At 34.9% G+C, this 21,378-nt stretch overlaps 1 protein-coding gene and 1 long non-coding RNA gene across 6 annotated transcripts in view; one reads left to right on the top strand and one right to left on the bottom strand.

Moving 5' to 3' along the window:
* The window catches only part of LOC139958504 (adenylate cyclase type 5-like), a 151,697-nt gene that overhangs the window by 70,458 nt on the left and 59,861 nt on the right, over nucleotides 1-21,378 (top strand). For all 4 annotated transcript variants that reach the window (XM_071955604.1, XM_071955607.1, XM_071955605.1 and 1 more), the window contains 2 exons: nucleotides 2,208-2,357; nucleotides 13,793-13,914. In XM_071955604.1, coding sequence (XP_071811705.1) covers nucleotides 2,208-2,357; nucleotides 13,793-13,914 — 272 coding nt within the window. The remainder of the gene's footprint in view (nucleotides 1-2,207; nucleotides 2,358-13,792; nucleotides 13,915-21,378) is intronic.
* Nucleotides 1-21,378, bottom strand: part of LOC139958506 (uncharacterized) — a 133,421-nt gene that overhangs the window by 47,945 nt on the left and 64,098 nt on the right. Inside the window, exon 4 of one of the 2 annotated variants that reach the window (XR_011789814.1) lies at nucleotides 5,577-5,591. The exons of the other annotated variant lie outside the window; for it this stretch is intronic. This is a non-coding gene — a long non-coding RNA (uncharacterized lncRNA). Of the gene's footprint in view, nucleotides 1-5,576; nucleotides 5,592-21,378 lie in introns of those variants that run through there. 2 annotated transcript variants of the gene reach the window in all.

The raw sequence follows: 21,378 nt of genomic DNA on the forward strand, positions 1-21,378 counted from the left end.
CACAACCTTAGCACCCTCTTTCTACCAAAGTTTAATCAACATGAAGTTCTTAATGTTCTAGAAAATGTTCCGATTAGTCTGTTTACCAGAGTTCTATGTACATTCAATACGTTTATGGGTAAAAAGTAGAAATGTTGCGACTAGCCTGCAGTCCTTGTGAGTCAATATGAGGACAGTGGAGTGGAAGGTAAGTTTATTCTTTAAATACTTAGTTAGTGAATCAAGAACTGGAGGCACCCGGTTACTTTGAAATTAGGCTTCTATCTACCTGATTTTGCCGCAGTGATTGATCACGGTAAACTAATAAAAGATTATAGTGTGGGAGAGTAATACTGTACGTATGAACAGGAACAGAAGCGTTAATTAAGGGATGGTAGTCTCTAGTGGTAATGAGTTCACTTTTTTCTCATATCTGGAGGAAAGGAAGAGGTGGGGGTGGAGGGGGGGGGTGAGAGGAAGTGAGATGATGACCCAGATTGAGGGTACATATAGATCAAGGTGCAGTGCTAAAGTTAATTACCAAAAATACCAAACTTGTTGACAAGGTAGATAAGAAAGTACTTTTGTTGTGCCGAGACATGTAGGTGTCATTCTCAAATTCCCAAACCAATTATGAAACAGTTAATTATGTAAACCTACCCAGACATTGACTTAAGAACCAATTTCAACTTTGCATCATGATCGCACTGTTGAATACTCACATATAAGATTAATGTTTTTTTTTAGAAATACTGCATTATCCAGAGCAATAATTGATTTAAGGTACACGTCTATGCCAGTTCCCTCCCTACTCACCCACTCCTACCACCTGTCCCCCCCCCCAACCCCTCAACGACCCCCAAAGAAAGGTGCAATAGAGTGATATTAACAGTGGCAAAGTCATCGCAGTTCATCAGACATATTATGAATATGAATAAATCTACTACCATGCACATGTCTATGAACTGCAGTTTCCACATACTTATATACCTGTTGGAATAATTATAGGAGTGCGCCATAACTTTAATTGTTTTTCTTTCCCCAAACTTTAAGTTATATACAATCGAGTTTAGTTATCGCCCGGTTTCTAGCAAATGGATTTATTTGTTATCAAACAAATTGCGAGTTGTCTAGTGGAAATGATAGCAGACCTACGACTGGTCTTTAATTCATTTTGATGGTCTGCACAATATATTGATCCCTGCCACTTATTTCCAGAAGGGATGTACAGTACTACCTTAGTCGGTTATCACCGGTGGGGTTCGTCTTAACCATTGAAACCAATTTGGTACTAATTTTTTAGCGAAAGTGCACGACAAACTCCCACGGAGACAATGGCCAAACTGAGCCAGGACTTGATTAGTCAATTTTCTCTTCTCTCACGGAAATTTTGTGATAATTTCTGAAAATAAGAAACCAAACAGGAAATAAAGAAGAGAGTAAAGGCAAAGCAGAAAATGAATTTTAAAACTGGAATACATTTTACTTATATTACTACTGTCTCTTAAAAATCAAGGCTGTCATTCGGGAAATAACACCAACGATTTTAATAAAGAATTCAGTTTAAGACATAATATTTTTCTGTTGATGTAGATGATGTTATTCCAAATGAGGAAAGTTTGACGATAGGTCAGAGGTTATACAGGTACAGCAGCTCAATGCCAGTTTGCAAAAAAAAAACACAGAAGTGAGAACTAGATGACCTTCAGACTTTGTTATTTTGTGTGTGCGTGTTTGCATGCGTGTGTGTGTTTGTTTGTTTGTTCTTAATGTTATTGGTTGACAGTGAAGTTAATTGAGCATTCATGATAAATTGTGGGAAGATGATATTTATCCTCTGTAATATCTTTTAGTGACTGCCATACATATGACAGAAATGATTGTGGTAATTTGGTGAATATCTTAATTACTAACTTATTAGTTGATAGGTCACTGTTCATGAGAGAGTTTATTACCCCAGGAAGCGTTGAGCAGATGTTACCATAGTTACAATACTAAATTTATGTACCAAGTAACAGTACTAAACTGTTTTACAACCACTGTTTGTTTGATAGATCTGCTACACTTTATCATAACATTGGCGTGATTTCTACAGTAACCAGCATAAAAATATTACGCAAAGATAAACATAGGTACAATTTTGTACAGTAATGTAAGAAAAATCTGGATGAATTATCATAACATTTGGTACTAATTTGATATTTATTATATTTCTATTGCTTACACAGATTCTTGCCAACTTTTTTATATTTTTCACGGCCAACGTAGCCGGCATATTCACCCATTATCCTACGGAGGTAGCACAACGCCAAGCATTCCTGGAGACGAGAAGGTGTATAGAAGCAAGACTTGTGACTCAAAGGGAAAATCAGCAGCAGGTATGTAATTAAATTCAGTTAAATGCCACCAATTGTACACTGACACGTGCACACACACAGACATACACATACTCACACGCACAGACATACACATACGCACATTAACTGACATGTGGTATAATATAACTGTCATGATGTTGTATGCCCATATTACTGATCCAAGTACAGAAACTCTGATATATATGAGGGAAAAAAAATACAACTTTTATTTATTAAGTCTGGATTTTGCTTGCACGAGCGTAAATTTCTCAAAAATGAAGCCTAGCTGTTGAGACAACTGAACAGTTCAATGAAATTTGATTTAAAAAAAAATCATACAATATGATTAAAGCACATTGATGTATCATTTACTGTCATATCTCTCTAAGTGTTAGAAAATTATCAAAATGTTTTTGCAGTTTACAGCCGCTATATTGTTAAATGTTCTTTTAAAAATACTATTAAATACTGAGATGGTAAAGGAAAGTGGTGACCTGGTGTTTCTATAGTAACATCCTTTGAACATTAACAACATGAAGACAGTTATCTGTATGAATGTTTTGCCCACACTTCCAGAGACATTTCTATGTGCACTTTCTACAGATATTCACTTTGGCTTGCAATTTTTTTTCAAATTTCCAGTCAGTGAATAATATTAATGGTTAGCAATCAGAGCCGACATCCATTTCCCATCGGTTAATCCAACCACAAATTACATTTTAGACGTGTGCATGCTACATCATGGTTTCTTTCTGACAGTTCAGGGAGGAGATATAAAAGTGAAGCATTCCAAAGCCGGGATAATTTGCTTGAAATAAATTATCGTTAGGCTGTCATAGCGTCACTAATAAACAGTCAAATTTTCTCTTTTCTTTTTCGTTTTTTTCTGCTGCGAAGACTGAAAAGGATCATCTTTCATTTCGAGTTTTATTTTTACGACCATTAACCAAAGTTTCATTCTTGTAAGATGCTTCTCTGGTATAACTGCAAATTTTGAAGTTTCCTTAATAGGTTTAAATACAGATGTGATAAATTTGTATCAAAAGTTCATCATAATTGATAGGCTGTGATTAGTAGCTGCTTAATTTGCAGTGATACAAGAACAGTTTTCACCAAAGCTGATGAGCCTCTAAAGAAAGACAAAAAAAATAGCTGTGTAATAAATTCCTGCTTCCACCTCCTCCCCCCCACCTCCTCCCCCCACCCCACCTTACCCTATTCCCACCCCCACTCCCGATATACTCCCCTCTCGAAGTAAAATAACAATCGCGACAGATCTTGCAGTAATGGATATTGAGTATATATTAAATGCATCTCAATGTGTGTTACTGCAATTTATACACAGATGCTATGAAAGCACTAGAATTTGTTTAAAAAGTAATATTTACATGTCTCAAAATATCATTGAACACATTTACTGATATTCTGAAATATCAGCAGATTCTACTGCTGCAATTTTCAAAATCTGATGATTTATATCTCAAAAAAATGTCAAGGTTTTATTTGAATCAGAATTAAAGAAATCAGAATTACAGACCGAAATATTTATAAGGTTATTGGAGGTGATGTAAACTATCCTTCACTTAAAAAAAAATCATATTTTACGTAATTTTATTCAAGCAATATTCACTTGACCCTGGGATTCAAGTGTTTGGTAAAATGACAAGAACCATTTACAGCCAAAATTACTTTTACAAAAACACAAGCCTCTGGTTTTGAAGCACAAACTCTAAGATTTGACGGTGATTGTTCTATGCCCTGCAGCTCTTTGGATGATGGTTGCTCACTAAACTGCAAATGAACCAGCTAATATAAACTTTGAAATATTCATCAGCTGATATTGTTTTTGACTAAATTTATTTTTACCTTTTTACAAAATATTTGCCAATTCAAATAAGAGCAAAAAAGCTAGAAAGCAGCATGTCAGGGTCACATGATAGACAAATGTGTTAACAAGAAGGTGAACAAAGGATGGTACTAGTACTTTTATTTCCCCTTTTGTTAACAGTTTAGTTCTATAATTGTTAGCCCCAAAAGATCATTATGTCATTCACTTAATGATGCATTATAAAATTAAACACCAGCATAGTGATGAAGAGAAACAGATTCCTTTGTTTATGAAGTTTGTGTCTGTCTTGAATGATTTACTGGCCAAAAAGTACAAGAAGATGTCTTGTTTTTGTTAAATAGAATGTGGATACCCAACTAATGATTAGATATAATGTACTTGAATGTTTACCCCAGCTACCTGTTTTTACAGTAACCAGGTAAAATCCAGTAATTATTGCCAGAATATCTATACCTTCCATTATAGAATGTTGGGCATGGTCATGAACCTGTGGATCCTTCTTGTAAATGTTTTAATCTAAGCTGGACATCTTTTGCAACAGGAAGAAGACTTAATCCTCCTGGGTATTTGGGAATCCTTTTAATCATAAAATGAAAGATAAACTTAGTACAATGTTGTTGGCCATATTATCTACATGAAATTGAAGTCATTTGCCTTTGTTTATGTTCCAATGTGTCAAGGTCTTCCTGATGTGAGCTAGCTAAGAGTGATTGATCATACTTTAAAAGGAATATAATTAAGATATGATTTAATTTATACTGCCAATTGTCAGAAGAACATTTAAAAGATTATTGGGTCTTCAGATATGTCACAGTAATGTCAACAATGTGTTCATAGGAGTGCTAAAGATAAGACAATTGTTCATTTTATTATCCTTATCTGAAGTGATATCACAATCAGGTTTTTAAAAGAGTAAACTAGACTGCTTGGGGGGGGGGGGGGGGGGGAGACTGTTACATTATAATTGAAGTTTCCTCTGTTTTATCATCTCTGCAGTTAGAACCATTGGTCATTAAGTCTGAATATAGATAATAGTGTGTTATCTGTGGTCTAAAAGTTCTTCCTAGCCCTAATGCTTACTACTGTAGATTACACAGCAGCCTATCATGTTGTATGTATTCAAAAATTAAACCTAGCTTTGTGACTTAATTTTGAGACATAACAAAGGAAAGCAGAATGTGTTGATAAACTGCCCAATTAATGTAGTAATTTTATTAGCCCAAGGCATTGCCTTCCATCAATTATCAATTATTTGATATTTGTTATTCCATATTTACTTCGCTCCTTGCTTACCTATCTCCTCACAAGCTCAGCACTCTTGCTCTACTGTGTCTAGAGTGAACTGGTAACCTTTTAACATTGTGTGCCCTCTATGACCCTCTTGGAATTCCAGCTTGTAAATTATCCTGTGGATTAAGTATCGCAGATAAACAGCCTTTAATGTCTTCTGTTATTGTATACTTAATTGTTTTAATATTAACAACTAAACAAGATTTATAATCATGTTTGTGATAAAAAATATATAAAATAAAAATTTTTATCCTTTAAACTAGACAACGATATATACCATAAAATAATTATGACAAGTTTTGTATCATGGGTATAGTTATTCCTACCATAAAGCAATCATCATTATTGAAAATTCATATCAAGCTACCAGCCCTTGAGAATGGCTCCAGAATTATTTCATATAAGTGAGTGTCTTAGATGTTTACATAGAGACTGATTCCTTCTCTTGATTCTAAAAATACATTCTCACGTAATGTCACTTGAGTTGTGTATATCAGCCTAGAACAAACGGGAGGTAGTGACAGCTAATCTCAGTGCTCTAAACTGTTAACTTCAAAACAGCTTTATTTTGGGGGGAGGAAAGGGGTGCAAAGTTCTTCAAAGATTGATACTCTACAGATGAAGAATGCTGTAATAGGTTTCATAGAACAGAGTAAATTGCATGTTTTTGTTTTCTTCTATTCTCACAACTTTTCTCAAATATGAACGTATAATTACATGTTTGATATCTGTATTAAACAGTCCATATGGATATATGGCTTGAAGTATTTGAATGTACACACTATACAATTGGAAAAGGATATGTGCCTCGTTCATTTCTCAGAGCTTGCATTTGTCTTTCAAAATGAACTGCTGTATAAGTGTATAAATCGATTGATATTGATATATTATTAAATTGATATTATGTGCAGAAATGATTAATCCAATGATGATGGAAATGTTTATATATATTTGCAGTATTGTAATACTTTCAATACTGTAAGAAATATAAGGGACATAGGACAAAAGGCATGATGTTTTGAAAAGTTGCAACTAATTTTCAAGGTAACAACTTTCTATAATTGCGATTGATTCAATTTGGTAATATTTACTTGTCTACATCATTTCCTGCGAATTTACACAGACTTCGTTCAGACAAGACTATAAGAGTTAATGTTGGGGACCTCAAACATATCAAATTCTTCATGGTGGAGATGCAAATTAACATCCTTCAAGACACTCATGCTCAATTGCATGAATAATTTTTCCACAACTTCCCGAAGAAGAACCCCGGAAGGCAGAACTTGAGAAAACATGAATGTAAAATACATACTGTTAAATCAGAATATCCATGGGTAGTTAATTCATGATTTGTTGAAGATGCAGAAATGTCAGGAATTATTTTAAGCAATTATATTATCACATCTCCAGACACTAGTGATGTAGTCATTGTACGTTATATAAAGGAAACTCCTCTTTTAGGATCCTGAAGGAAGAATGGTGGAAAAGTTTAATGTTTATGTTTAGGCATGTAAAATTTGAGAGAAGTTGACCTTTTAGTACCACAAGTGGTGTTTCCATGGTAACTTGCCTGAAAGGTCTTATTTAATTTATTTTGAACATTATTGAGTGAGTACGGTTAAGATATGCTTGACTGTACATATATATATATATCTTTAATTCTCAACATAAATTAATACAGTAATCCCCCCACCCTTGTCTTATAACAGCAAAAACATTTATTTGTAAAATTTGTATTGCAACCACTGAGGCAAAATGTGTCTAAAAAGTAAATTAATTTGTAAACCTTAAAAATCACACTATTATTATACACCCCTGGCCTTGGGCCAAATAGTGTAACAGCCCCTCCCCCACACCCCCCCTGCTCCAAATTCTCAAGTGGAATTACCCAATGGTCTGTGAATAATAATGTGCCTGTTGTTGGTGTTAAAGGACACTCTGTTTGCCAGTTTACAACCTTTGACAGACATTACCACAGGAAAATGTGTGGACAACCCAGAACACAGGTTGGCACACAAGAATCTGCACATAGCAACCTGTGGCAAGAAATCCAACTATTAAAGTGTGTCAAAAACCACAGAAAATGCAGGGTTTTGTGTGACACCTAGCAAGACCTTGACGCCAATGAAGGTTCTACAAACCACTGAGGCTTCTCTAGAACAAATGATTGTATTTGTGATCAATATTTTGTGTTTGTTTAATATATTGCAGATTTTCAGTAACTATATTTATACTATTTTTATATGATTTTGTAATATGATAATTTTCAGTCAATGAATTCATTGAGCAGTGTTTCCAAAGGCTAAAGGGTTTATAGTCAATGAATTTAAATATTAGATTGTCACATATTAGAAAGATTATAGTTTCACTTACAGACTACTCAACTAATGATATTGGTCTCTCCTATCTTGCCTTAAAGCAGCATACCTGATCCCTTGTGAAACAATTTGATAATACAAATATGAAAACAAGAAAGAAAAACGAAAATGAATTCATTATTAAGAATATTGCAATTAACAGCGTTTACAGTATAGGACTGACCTACCTCCACACAACTGATGTACTCTCTAATTGCCTAATTAATTACCAAACATAGAATAAACTATCAAGCTTTTTTCATATACTTGAGTGTTCTCTCTGCTGTGTCAGTCTGGACCATAACTTAATAAATATAAATATGTGCCTTTGTATCCAACCCTTATTATCTTACTTTTGCATTTAAAACTCTTCTGTTAATTGAAATGTCTTTTAATTTATCATATAAGGTAAACAATGCATACAAGCTGGTAATCTTCAATGTTACTTATAGTCTCCATGCAAAGAGGAAAACTGTACAGCTGGGCTACAAACTCCTACTCAGCTAGGATCAAACAATGATGACTATCTTTGCCGACTTGCTTGCAGTGTCTTTTATGTGAAAGTTTGGAACACAAACGATTCATGATTCTAAAATATGACTCACATGTATGGTAAAAGCTTTGCGTGTATATGTTTACAGCATCATAAGACAAACACAGATATTTAAATGTTGAAGCACTAAAATACTTTGTATAGTCCTTTACAATAACTCCACTACATTGCTTAGGAAACCCAGTTATCCAGATATTTTATTAAAGTCCAGATTAGCTCTGGTTCTGAAGGGTTTGCATGGTTAAAACTAGAAATTTTAATCATAATCACTATTTGACCTTTGACCATGAAATCCATAATGGAGAAGAATGCGTTTGAAGGTTTGATTGTATGGTCATGTTAATTGTCCAAATCCATGTCATTCTCAACTAAAAAAAGAATCATTATCAAAATCAGACATCACTTTTAGTTGGGTCCTTGATGAAACTTGACTACATTCCTTTAAAGAAATGCAAATGGTAAGGAGACAAAGAAAACTTTTCCCCAAGCATGGCTGACGATATTTGTAATTTTGAAAAGGTTCAAATTTGCATCTGACAAAGGTTCAAATTTTAGTGATTCTAAAGATCTTTTCTGTCTTTCTTTCTTCTTTCTTTTTCTTTTTTTTGATCCCTGGGGGAGCAGACTCTGAGCAAATAAGTTTTTATTGTAGTATGGTTAGGGTCTATATGAAGTTAAAACTGAGCTGCATCAGCATGAAGGTTAACGCTTCAACCTGCCAAGAGGGACACATACTGTTCAATTCCTCTCTCCTTTGTTTTCTTCAAGAGATATATGTTTTAGCTAAAGGCACTGATTTTCCTCTTCCAACATATAACTTAGATGGATTGAGATTGTCAAACAATTGTCACAGAGGTTGAAAGTTTTGGAGTTTTAAGGGGAAAAGAAATTCTATCAGTGATATTAAATCAAAGTACTTTAGTTACACCACCTAGAGACTTGCACCACCTAAAGACTTGGGTTTTCTCCAAGATGGCACTTCAAAGTTTTTGTCCTCTTCTTTTTCATTTATACAGATATATTTTTTTATCTTTATTATTGGCCGGAATGACAATAATTATTGCTCGGTAGATCTGCTTGAGGATCTTAAATATTTTGTTTTCTTACTGATGGAGTCGTAGCACTGCTCAAGGAAACAACATTGAATATCAATCGATCTGTTATTGGAGTTTTAGTGTCTCTTGAGGGGACAGAATGTTTCCGGATCTCTCTGCACTAAATATAGATGGTGTGAATACAGAGCTTGTACTGAATCTAGAAAAGTTTACATTTGGTCAAAAACTAGCTGAGCTGAAATATTATAATGGAATGAAATTATGGGGTTAATTGATTGCTGATGAAGATGAAGTGAGGGTTTGTAAAACTGGGAGCCAGCTCAAGCTTACAAAAAACATCAGTTTGTTACACGTTTGAAGATCTAAGGCTAAATTGGTAACATGTTCTGCTTACTTGATCCTTCAAGCTTGCAGCTGTGAATGCTTAGATTGTAAGCAAATATATGTTAATCTTTGTGACATTTCGTTCTCCCAACCCCCCCTAACCCCCGACCCCCTCCCAACACACACACATACCTCACTCATCCTGCCCAATATTTCATGTCAGGAAATGTCATAGAGGTCCAAAATTCTACCCTGTTTCCCTCATTTGTCAACAAAATGTATTGAAGTTTCTAGGTAGATAGAAAGACACTTAATGTACATAACAGAGCAAGGTATTGCCATGTTGGTAAGAATTAAGCCAAAGCAACCAAGCTTTGATATTATACATGTCTATTTTCCTTCTCTTTTTTTATAATTCTTAATAAATGATATTAAATTTACTATAGGAGATGAATAAGTTGTATCGACCCTGTCGGTATTTACCGTAATTGGATTCTTGCACAGCTATAGTAGCTATGTAGATTTCCAAAATACCAGATTTATACTTGTAGGAGTACTAACTCATGAGGTTGAGTACAATTAAGTACAGGTAAGTACACTTAGCTGTGTGAAAAATATTAACAAATACAAGCAGGACCCACAACCATGCAGTCTGGCTTGAACTTTCACAAGGCGCTCTACATCTCTACATATTATATTAAATTCAAGTATGTGTATTACATGTATTAAACTACTTGAGTAATACTGACTACTATCTTAACTTCCTTTCTCCATCATGGCCGAGAAGATGTTGAGTTCAAATCGGCTAAGAGGATCTGTCATAAACGCTATATCTCATATTACAGGTCCTTGGGTGATATTCAATTTTGTTGAATAATTGCATAGATCTCATCTTAATTTCAATTTTCTCCCCCGTACGCTTCGCTCACTCGGCTTTGCTGTTGTCAGATAAGTTTTATGGTGTTGCATTCTGGGTACTACATACAGCTTATGAGACTGATTTGATTCTCCATAAAGCTGCGTCACATTTCATCTGTCATACTTTTCGGATTTTAACTGACTGTTGATCTTGGAAAACAAAAGGGAACAAAGAAACAAACAACAACAGCAATAGTAGACAGAGGATAATGATTTGTTCTCATTCAGGTCCTATTGCAAGTTACAACAAAGCAAAATTTAATTTTTAATTTAATTATCAAAGATATTTAATAGTGCCTTGATTTCTGCATAGATGTTACAATGGATACTGCAGGTTCTCCCATACGAGCGATGTGTTTAAAATTTAACAGATTTGAAATTAAACTTCCTAGTAAAATATTTAAAGTATAATGTATACACCATGCAGTCAAGACTAATTAAATTAGCAATGGTAATTAATGTTCTGCAAAAACTGCAAAACAACCTGTTTGCACAGAATCTTGGTATTAAAGTGAAAGTGAAAATTTCAGATTTTTGAGAAAGGGTTCTTTTTTAAAGCTGTCATCTGTAATTGACTTCAAAATATTATTCCTACTGTAAGTTGCTAAATATGCTATAAAAGTATTAAAAAATTAGTTCTTGCATTGAGATCCCTAAACCTAATTTCTGTACAAACATGAGTCTAGTAATTTTGTAAAAAGAAAACTGAAGCAACAATAATGGATTATCTTTCTCTCTCTCTGCCAGCCTTACGAAAATGTTTACAGGATATAATTGTGGCTATATAGCATCTAGGCATGCACGCATGAAGACAGTTTAATATACTCAAATGTGATCAACAATGTTATAGCAAACCATTGACACCAAGTCTATACCTATAGAGAGTATACAATATCTCCATTTTTCATATCTGCATCGATAATTTCCTGTTTGCTATGATGTGAGATTTTTTTTTCCTGAAAATATGTTAGAAATATCAGGAAAATATGAAAATTACAATCAATAGTTGTTCTAGATTTTGTTGTCTAAGTTTTGTCTATCATTTCCTTAAAAATAGGGAAAATGTCATCAGGAGGATAATGAAGCGGCTATAAAGAGAACATTTTTTTTTTTTTTCGCTTATTACTTATTATTTTTTATAACGTCTTTGAAAATGAAAGATGAAATATAGCTGTTTGTGTTTTTCTTGACTCAAGGTTGTTTTGTCAAGCTTGGTCATAATATCAAGTTGTTTATTATTCACAATTGTTGCTGCTGAATGGGCTGTAAATTTACCAAAACTGGTTTGCTTTGAATCATTTGTTAGTATTTAAGCCAAAAAAACAAACAAACAAAAACAAGAGAAAAGGATTAGTGCTCAGTCTATTGTGATGTCACCAAAACCAATCATGTTATTGTATAGAAATTTTAAGGAGCTTCCTTCATTGGCCTGATTTTATTCTTCTTTGAAGATTTTTTGTATCAAGTGGACTATCCTTTAATTGGGTTTTTTTTTGGGGGGGGGGGCTGTTTCTCTTCAAAATATGTCCCCTCATTTGTGAGGTTTTCTTCTTAAAAGGTGTAATATCAACAACATTAATGAGATATCAAGATCTGCTACCTTTTAATGAATCCATATAATATTTAAATATGCTAGTAAATCTATACTGTAGCATAAAAATATGGAACATACTGTAATCCATTTATCTGTTAAATACATCGATCGTCAGCATATCAGACTTTGTCATCTGGCAACTGCAGCCATAGAACCGGCTCAAGATCATGAATAGCGAATTCCAGACCAATACAGTTTTGCCTTGATGTAGGTATATTTAGCTACATGTATAGTAATAACTAAAATTCTTTGAATAATTTCAAAACATTGATATGGGTAGCCTGAGAATGAGCGAGTAATATCAGACTAATTTGTCAGTGTTGTCTGTTTGTCAGAAGTATCAAGTTTTAGTTACCAGGATCTAGGTCTCCGCCTCTCTCTCTCTCATCTCACTCTCTTTCTCGCTCCCGATGAGCCTGTTTCTTTCTTGATGACATATCACTGCAAAGAAATCTCACAGTTTTGATCATTCTGACGGTGGTTTAAGTTTTCATATAAAGAATATCTACTCCCCTCAAAAGCGATCTCCATCTCGTCAGGAGGTAGCTCCAAAATGGGAAGATTTGAGAAGGATTCTCCTGAGAGATGGATCAAGAGTAGTTTCTAAGAGCTTCAACTGAAGGGAGTTGTTGCATAGCCCAAGGTTAATGAACCTTGATGCTGCTTGAAAGAACAGTGGCAATTAATGGTGTTTTACTGGCCGGGTTTATGTCTGCGAATGTGTATTTTCAGTTCGTAATTACACTCGTTCAAGTAGGGAAAGAGATTGAAGTATTCTTCCCTCGGTATCAAGTTGTCAAGTTTAACATCTCTGATGGGATGGAATGAGCTTTTAGCAAAGTATATTGTTCTATAAATGCTGTGATCATAACTTCATAATAAAGACAATAAAAAAACTGGTGAATATCATCTGTCACATATCAGGCCTTAATTCCCATTTATTCCCTTTTTCCCCTTGTCAATAAAATACATTGGATATTTTCACTTTCCCATTCTGTGTCCTTCACTCTCCTTCCTCCTCCCACCCCACTTCCAACCCCCCCCCCTCCCCACTTAATTATATGGAATAACTTTGTGGTAGATATTTAAGATGATGGTAAAATGACAGTAAAATTGTGTCAATTTGTATCAACATAAGGTTTGAACTTAGTGGAACACAATTTGATTCCAGAGAGAAACCTTATTTCTGTTGAAACAGTACTGCTGCTACTACTCTGCATGCAGGTAATTGCATCTTTTGGAGATATTTAGAGCAACTTTTGTAGAGCTCTTGAGCTGTTTATGATGTTAATCTTTTCTGTATAGCTCAGTAAGATGTAAATCTAAGATGTAATATCTAAGATATAAATCTAAGATGTAAAATATACGATATAAATCAAAGATGTAAAATGGAAATCTAGATGTAAATCTAACATGTTTGATCAAGCATGTTGTCTCAATTCTCTAGATTAAAGTAGCGATCATTTCATTCTCAATTTCTCAACTGCATTTTTTCTCTCTTCCCTTTAATTTTTAGGAGCGATTGCTGTTGTCGGTGTTGCCCCGCCACGTCGCCATGGAGATGAAAGATGACATTGCAAGTAATCGAGAGGAAATTCAGTTCCACAAGATTTATATTCAAAGGCATAGTGATGTCAGGTATGTGATGATAGGGTAATCCTTTATTTGGCTCAAAAGTAAAAGTTAACTAGAAAGAATGTAAGTAGCTGGTGGCTGCAGGATAGCAGCCTAGGAAAAGAGACTGCTCAGCACAGAGCAAGAACATATTTTTGATGTCACAAAATGATAGAGTTTAGGGTCAGATCATGGTGAGAGATGGCAGTATGGGCAACATTTACACAGCAGTAGATACATAGAATATCACATATCACCATGTAGCATGATCACACATAGAATGGTATATGTTAATAAGTTAGGAGTATGTACCATGAGACAGGAGTGGGATTGAGCAGCATAGAGCAGCATTACAATCTGTCTTTATGGGATACAAAGAATATCACATATCACCATATAGCATGATCAGAATGGTATGTATGTAAATAAGTTAGGAGTGTGCACCACGGGACAGGAGGGATTGAGCAGCATAGAGCAGCATCACATCTTGTCTGCATGGGATACAGAATATCACATATCACCATGTAGCATGATCACACATAGTATGGTATATGTTAATAATTTAGGAGTATGCACCATGAGATAGGAGTGGGAATGAGCAGCATAGAGCAGCATCACATCCTGTCTGCATGGGATACATATAATATCACATATCACCATATAGCATGATCACACATAGCATGGTATATGTTAATAATTTAGGAGTATGCACCTTGAGATACGAGTGGGAACGAGCAGCATAGAGCAGCATCATATCCTGTCTGCATGGGATACATATAATATCACATATCACCATATAGCATGATCACACATAGAATGGTATGTGTTAATAATTTAGGAGTATGTACCATGAACCAGGAGGGATTGAGCAGCATAGAGCAGCATCACATCCTGTCTGCATGGGATACATAGAATATCACATATTAAGCACTATTAAGCATGATCACACATAGAATGTCTGAATAAGAAGAATATAGAAGTAAGTAGCAAATAGAGGGATCCCTTCAGTTTGAACAAAAAAGATCTTCATGGTGGACATTCACAGGAACTTGAAACCTTTGAATACTTAAACAGGTAGAAATTTGTATAAGATCAGTGAGTTGCAAAATTTTTTTTGGATAAATATATGAACTTTGATAGATGATATGCTTTAACTTTGCATCAATTTATTGGCATCCATTTTAGCTTAGGACCCATTTCCGTATCCTTTGTTTATAGGGCACTATCAACAACTTTAAGTGTTAGAGTTTCATACATGTGTGCTATCACATGTCAGGGTTAAAAGCACGTTGGTTGGAAGATTGCTCCATTAATGCCAACCTACCGCTACCCTTTCAGCTGTTTCCTCTCACTTTCGTTGAATTTAATCACATTTTTACAGATGTGAGAGGCCGCCACTTATCAGCCTTTGCACAGGTCTCCTACATAAACAAAACAACAAGAAACCTCTTGCATGGAAAGATAAACGGAAAAAAAAAAAATCAATTTTCAAGACCTAGTTTGTTGACCAAAGTTAAATTCTGATTGACGTTTGACCATTAGATCGGTGATGCACTAGGGTGATTGTTACTTAAACGTGGAACTTTGAAGTAAATTTTACGGTCAGATAAAAGAATTTTCCACGTTTTCTTGCTGGCTGCCCTAAAGTGAATAATGTCAGACATCCATGGGCAATATAGTCTGTATCTGGACTGACGTGACAAGAAATATTGTAAATATTAATTATAACAGCAATAACCCTAATTGGCCACGGGTCAGATGACAATTTTGTTGTAATCTTGAATAGAAATTTGATCACTTTTTCTGGAAGTAAATGGCATTTGTGTTAATTAAGTAAACTAATTCCCATGAGAGACATGGGCACTAACATCTCCAGCTTTATACGAATATTGCGTCACATTCGTCTCTCTTTCGCATGATGTTTGGTCGTCATTTATACCAGGTGTCAAGCTGAGTAAATAATACAGATCTAGTTGCTGTGTTGTGTGTCCAATGTAACACCTGTTTAAACACAATACTATGCTGTATTCTAAGTTTAACAGTAGTTTGTTGTGTTTATATGAACCATATTGCTTCAATATTTTGTTGTTTCTTTTAAAGCAAACAACTGAATTAAGGAAAATATCTCAGGTTTTCCATGTGAAACAGTAAAGACAATTGATTCTTTTAAGGACATTTTGCTTGTGATTTTTTTTATCATTCTTCTTTAGATAATTTTTTTTTTGACTAAGCAGGATTTGTATCTTTAAAAATATGAGTGTATATGGCTACAAAACAAGTCGATTATATACCTTAATCAGTCGTTAATTTATGAAAGGCAGAGAAAAGAATGGATTTATGGACGAACGGACGGACGGAAAGATGGTTGAATGAGTCATATCTCACTTACACACAGCCATGCATTTCTCAATTTGGTATACATTTACAATATGTAAAAGTAGGATTTCAGTGATGGTTTCGACATGCTTGCATTAATGCATGGCCATGGATTATATAAAAATAGATTGAGCTAGGCTAGAGGAACTTTAGAAGGTCTGGAGGAGTGGTTGTAGCATTAATTTAAGGGAGGGAAATGGGATTAAAGTTGAATGAATCAACCAAAGTGAAATGAATAAACTTCCTCTTGAATTATAAAGTTCCATGATAATGTTGATAATCTGAAGCAGATTTATTCTGAACCAAACAGGATATCTCTGTTATCCAGGGAATAATTTATCCTGTATTCCTCAAAGAATGCTATGCAAAATGGTCAAGTTACTATTACTGTTGCACAGCAGTATGGCTGTTTCAGCACACCATTGTATTGTATAACAGACATAATTAAGAGCCTTCTTATTCCCAGAAACCATTTACAGGCAATATATATGTCCCAAACCATTTATAATCCCAAACCATTATAATACCTTGGTCCTGAAGCAAGCCACATTTGGTCCCAAACTAAGCAATGTGTTCTCTTCAACCATTGGCCCTGACCCATCCAAACTCTGTCCTGAATCATGTAACATATGTCCTGAACTATTTACATTGGTCCCGAACCAAGCAACATTGTTACTGAACCAAGCAACATTTTTCCTTGAGGGGTATTGTCAATAAAGACACCATTACCAGTTTGCTACCTTTGTGTAACCAATCTCTAGTAAATACTTCACACCACATAATAATGTTGACACTTTCTTACTTGGTCAAAGCAAGAGAGTGTATTCTAACCATTTCTGAGCAAATATCTGCATCACTTACATGTTGATGTGAGAGCTATATATCTTGAGACTGTAGTACCAGACGAGAGTTTAATTAAACAAATTAAAGCTGTGTTTCTTTCAGTTTAATGTGTTTGAATTGTACGTTTTGAATAGGACGTCTTATGACAGGTCAGCCCTTCAGTTGTAACTCAATAGCAACCATGTAAACAGAGGAACCTATCTTTGAAATATTTTGGTGAAAGAAATCTAATAAACTTAGCTCAGTTCAGAGCTTGAAAAGAGGAAAGAAATTGTTAATCCTCACTTCAGAGCTGTTAGCCAGTTGATGTAACATGTTCCTATCTTCATGAGATCATGTGTTGTTACTTTGCAGTCTGTATCTGAGAACAATTATTAGTCATGCTGTAAAATCTGACCAAGCTAGATATTCAGACATCATCATCACATACCCACTACTGCTACTACTACTACTACTACTACTACTACTACTACTACTGCTACTGCTACTGCTACTACTATTACTACTACTACTACTGCTACTACTACTACTACTACTACTTATGGAAAGTCATCCAAGATAGAATCTCAGCACGCACGCAAAAAACAAGCAGACAACTTGATCTAATCTCAACCACATTACATTGAGACTGTAGCGGTGTTACCACGACAATGTTAAGTCAAGTAACGACCACGAGTCCTGTGGAAAGGGAAGAGATACTACAGTACACATGATAATAATTATAATAATAATAAGGATAATACATTTATGTAGTGCAAAAGTCTTTGAACCTCCGTATAATTAAAGCTATATCATGAAATTATTGAGAAACACTTGCTGCATAATTTATTCTCTCCTCAAGCCCCTCCTCCCAGCCATTTGAAACTAACGTGAGCAAATGGAAAGGCAAAACGAGAGTTATAAAGAAGCGAAAGAACCGTTTTGAAACCGGACTGTTAGTGTCAGTCTTATGTACTTGTTAAGATGATGATCTTTACTCTCTCACACTTTTCCTGCTCGTTAGAAATGTCAAGATTCTAGATTCTGTAGGTGATTGACCTAGTTAAGTACCTCCTAGCCTCTGCCCATCTGATCAGTAAACTCTCCAATCTTCCTCACCTTTGCACTACTTATTTTTCTTTTCGTTTTCCTCTTTATTTTCTCTTTTTTTTTTTAACTGTTGCAAATCAGCTAACCAGTATAAATAATGCAAGGAAGTAATTAAAAGCGGAAAAGCACGAGTCGAAGCTTGTCCATTTGAGAAGACTACAGCTATAATGCTGTGAAATTGTTGAAATTCCTATCATATTACAACTGTGGTTAAAGGTCATCAGAAGATGACTATTTTTCCACCAAGATATACTGTAGATATATATAACATATATATATATATATATATATATATAAATGAAAATCGTAATGAGTTGGAAAATCAAGAACAGTGAAAAAACTTCCAGCCTCCACCGGGATTCGAACCTGGGCCTTCCGCTCTGTATGCGGACACCCTAACCACTAGGCTATGGACGTATATATATATGTATATATATATATAGAGAGAGAGAGAGATATATATATATATGTGAAAACGTAATATATATATATATATATATATATGTATATATAACATATATATATATATATATCACTTTCCGTGATCATGCACCGAAGAAGAGCTAGTTTTGCTCGAAAGCTCTGCAAAAACCTAACATTGGCTGTTTTACCTCCAATCATTTACTGAATCTAATTTTTGTATCTCACTCGAGATAAGCATATCTCTAAATGCAGCATAGTTGTTAAACAGTTTTTTCCCCGTTATTCCTATATAGATATATATATAAATATATACTAAAAAGACCATCAAATATGCTAGAGAGAATAAAACTGGTCATCAACATTAAAACCAAACTTAAACTTTGTTACATGTTACCTCTCATCACGCTTCCTTCACTATTACTCGACTATGGAGTGTCAATTTTCCTTTCCCAACCACCTCGATATCTGGCACCATTAAGCAGGGAGTTTCAACCCCCCTGAAGAAGTACATTAACAAAGCTTTGAAGAAAGAAAATATCAGAAATATCTACGTAAGTTAGACTAGGGGTTCAATTGTTATGAGGAGATAGGTAAGGAAGCTAGAAATGAAATAAATTCTAGAGTTTTGAAATATATATATATGCTCTATAAGAATGTCCAGGCTGTCTGATAGGTGTAAAGATAAGATGTATATTGTCTGTCACAGTTTTGTGGATATAAACTCAGGGAGAAAGCATCCCTCATCCGAAGAAACAGTTACACTGTTGATAATCACTCTCGATTATCTCCAGAAACTGTCAAGGTTCATTAGTTTCTGGTCTGATGTATTGTACCGGTAGAAAGATTTGCTTCTTCAAATTATGTGCAACGAGGCCCAGCAAAAGGCTCTCATTTGTTATCACCTCTCACACTGTCGCCATTTATGAAGCCTTTGACAAATAACAGCAGAATGATAGAGTTTTACTTTAAAATAGTTCCCAATCTGTAGAGCCTTGCACATGAAATAATTGCAAAACAACAGTGATATAAAATTAAAAAATAGGGGAGGGGAAAATGGGAGGAAAAGATAGGTGGTAAAACATATGGCAAGAGGAAAATTATGTTTGGTATATTTTTGTGAATCACAACTATGTTCAATTGCAGCTTGGAATATTTTGTAAGTAATGCCGATGCCTTTTAATGATTTATGGCAGTGATTTTAACAAACCAAACAGACTATTTTCTCTTTCCTTGTTCCATGAGTATAATGACTTGATCGTTAACGACACTACTTCTTCATAGTCCTACAGTTCTGTCATTCCTTTGGACTTTGTAGCTCTTAATGTCTGTCAGAGATTTATTCCTCGTCTCTCTGATCCTTTTCAAGTTTGGTTGTGTCTATAGGATGGATTCTTCATATCCATGGCAGAATCCTGTTTTGAGGAGTTGCTCTCCCTAAACTTGCACACGAATCTTCATAGATGTGATTAACTGCTGTCTTTCTCATGTTGTAGCTCAGTCAAGAATGCAGGTTTTGGTACAACGTTCATAATCAATGCTTATGACAGACCTCAGATCCAAGTTCATATTTTGGGGGTTTTGGTGGCTAAAGAGACATCATAGCTCGATGTATCGTAAATATATATAGGCGCTATTAATTCAGACGACTCTTAAACCCTTCACCTTTCCGCCTAGTATGAACAGCCATGGTAGGATCTAAAAGACAGTTATACAACCATTTTCTCACACTCCTAGGTGCCCTTGCACTGTACACCCTTTAAATTTGGTATGACGGCTTGCCCTCTCCGTTAAACATGATGTCTGGGCTTAAGTCTGGTTAGGCTCATTGCTCCATGTTATTAAAGCATTCTGTACCCTCAAAGATTTATATTTTCAGTCTGTAATGTAGCTTTCGAAAATATTGGATCCATATATGATCCATTCGACTGCCTCATTTTACCGTAAATTTAATACTTTCAGTGAAACATGTCTCCACAATTAGTCGATCACCCAGTGTCAACGGTAAGCCATCTTGGCTTCAATATCACTATAGTAAGTGGTGACATATGGTGTGAAGGTTTTCTAATCGTTTTCACTACAGCATGTACTATTTTGAAGTCTCCCTTCTCTGCATATTTTCCTTGATGATGTCCAAGTACAGTTCACGGAAAGTTTAGCAGAGAGTATCAATATATGCTTTTCTTGCACAATTGGCCTTCCAAAGCAGATATATTGCATGATTACCCGAGGCATGAACAAAGAATTAAATGGTTTCAGATTTATTCATACTTTAAGGGTAATCTTTCCTGGCTGTATATTCTTGGGATGGGACAGGGAGGGTATTTATACATTTCAAGTGGTTGTGAGGCATTTGATTACGTTTATATTGTCAAATTCATGTACAAGAATGGAGTGGATAACAGAAATTTGATTGGGTCAGGAGAGGTATCCAGGAGGTATTACAGTGTCGTATCGCATCCAAAGCTATTTTACCTTTCCTTAGGTTCTTGCCTGTTTGTGGTGAAAGTGCATTATGTGATCAGTGTGAAGTTATCTGATCGTAGAATCGACGAAGACATTGCTAGAAAAATTTATAACGCATTTTAAACGTGTTAGTTGAGTCCAAGTTAGCCCTGTCAATGACGACCTTCTGTTTATGAAAGACTTCTGTATGAGAAACTGTCATGTAAAATTGCTGACAATTTATAGTAACTATAGCCTGTCTATATACACAGCATGTCTATATAACCTGTCTACATATATGCTTGTATTACAATT

This window comes from Apostichopus japonicus, chromosome 18 (genome assembly GCF_037975245.1).
Source record: "Apostichopus japonicus isolate 1M-3 chromosome 18, ASM3797524v1, whole genome shotgun sequence".
NCBI lineage: Eukaryota > Metazoa > Echinodermata > Holothuroidea > Aspidochirotida > Stichopodidae > Apostichopus > Apostichopus japonicus.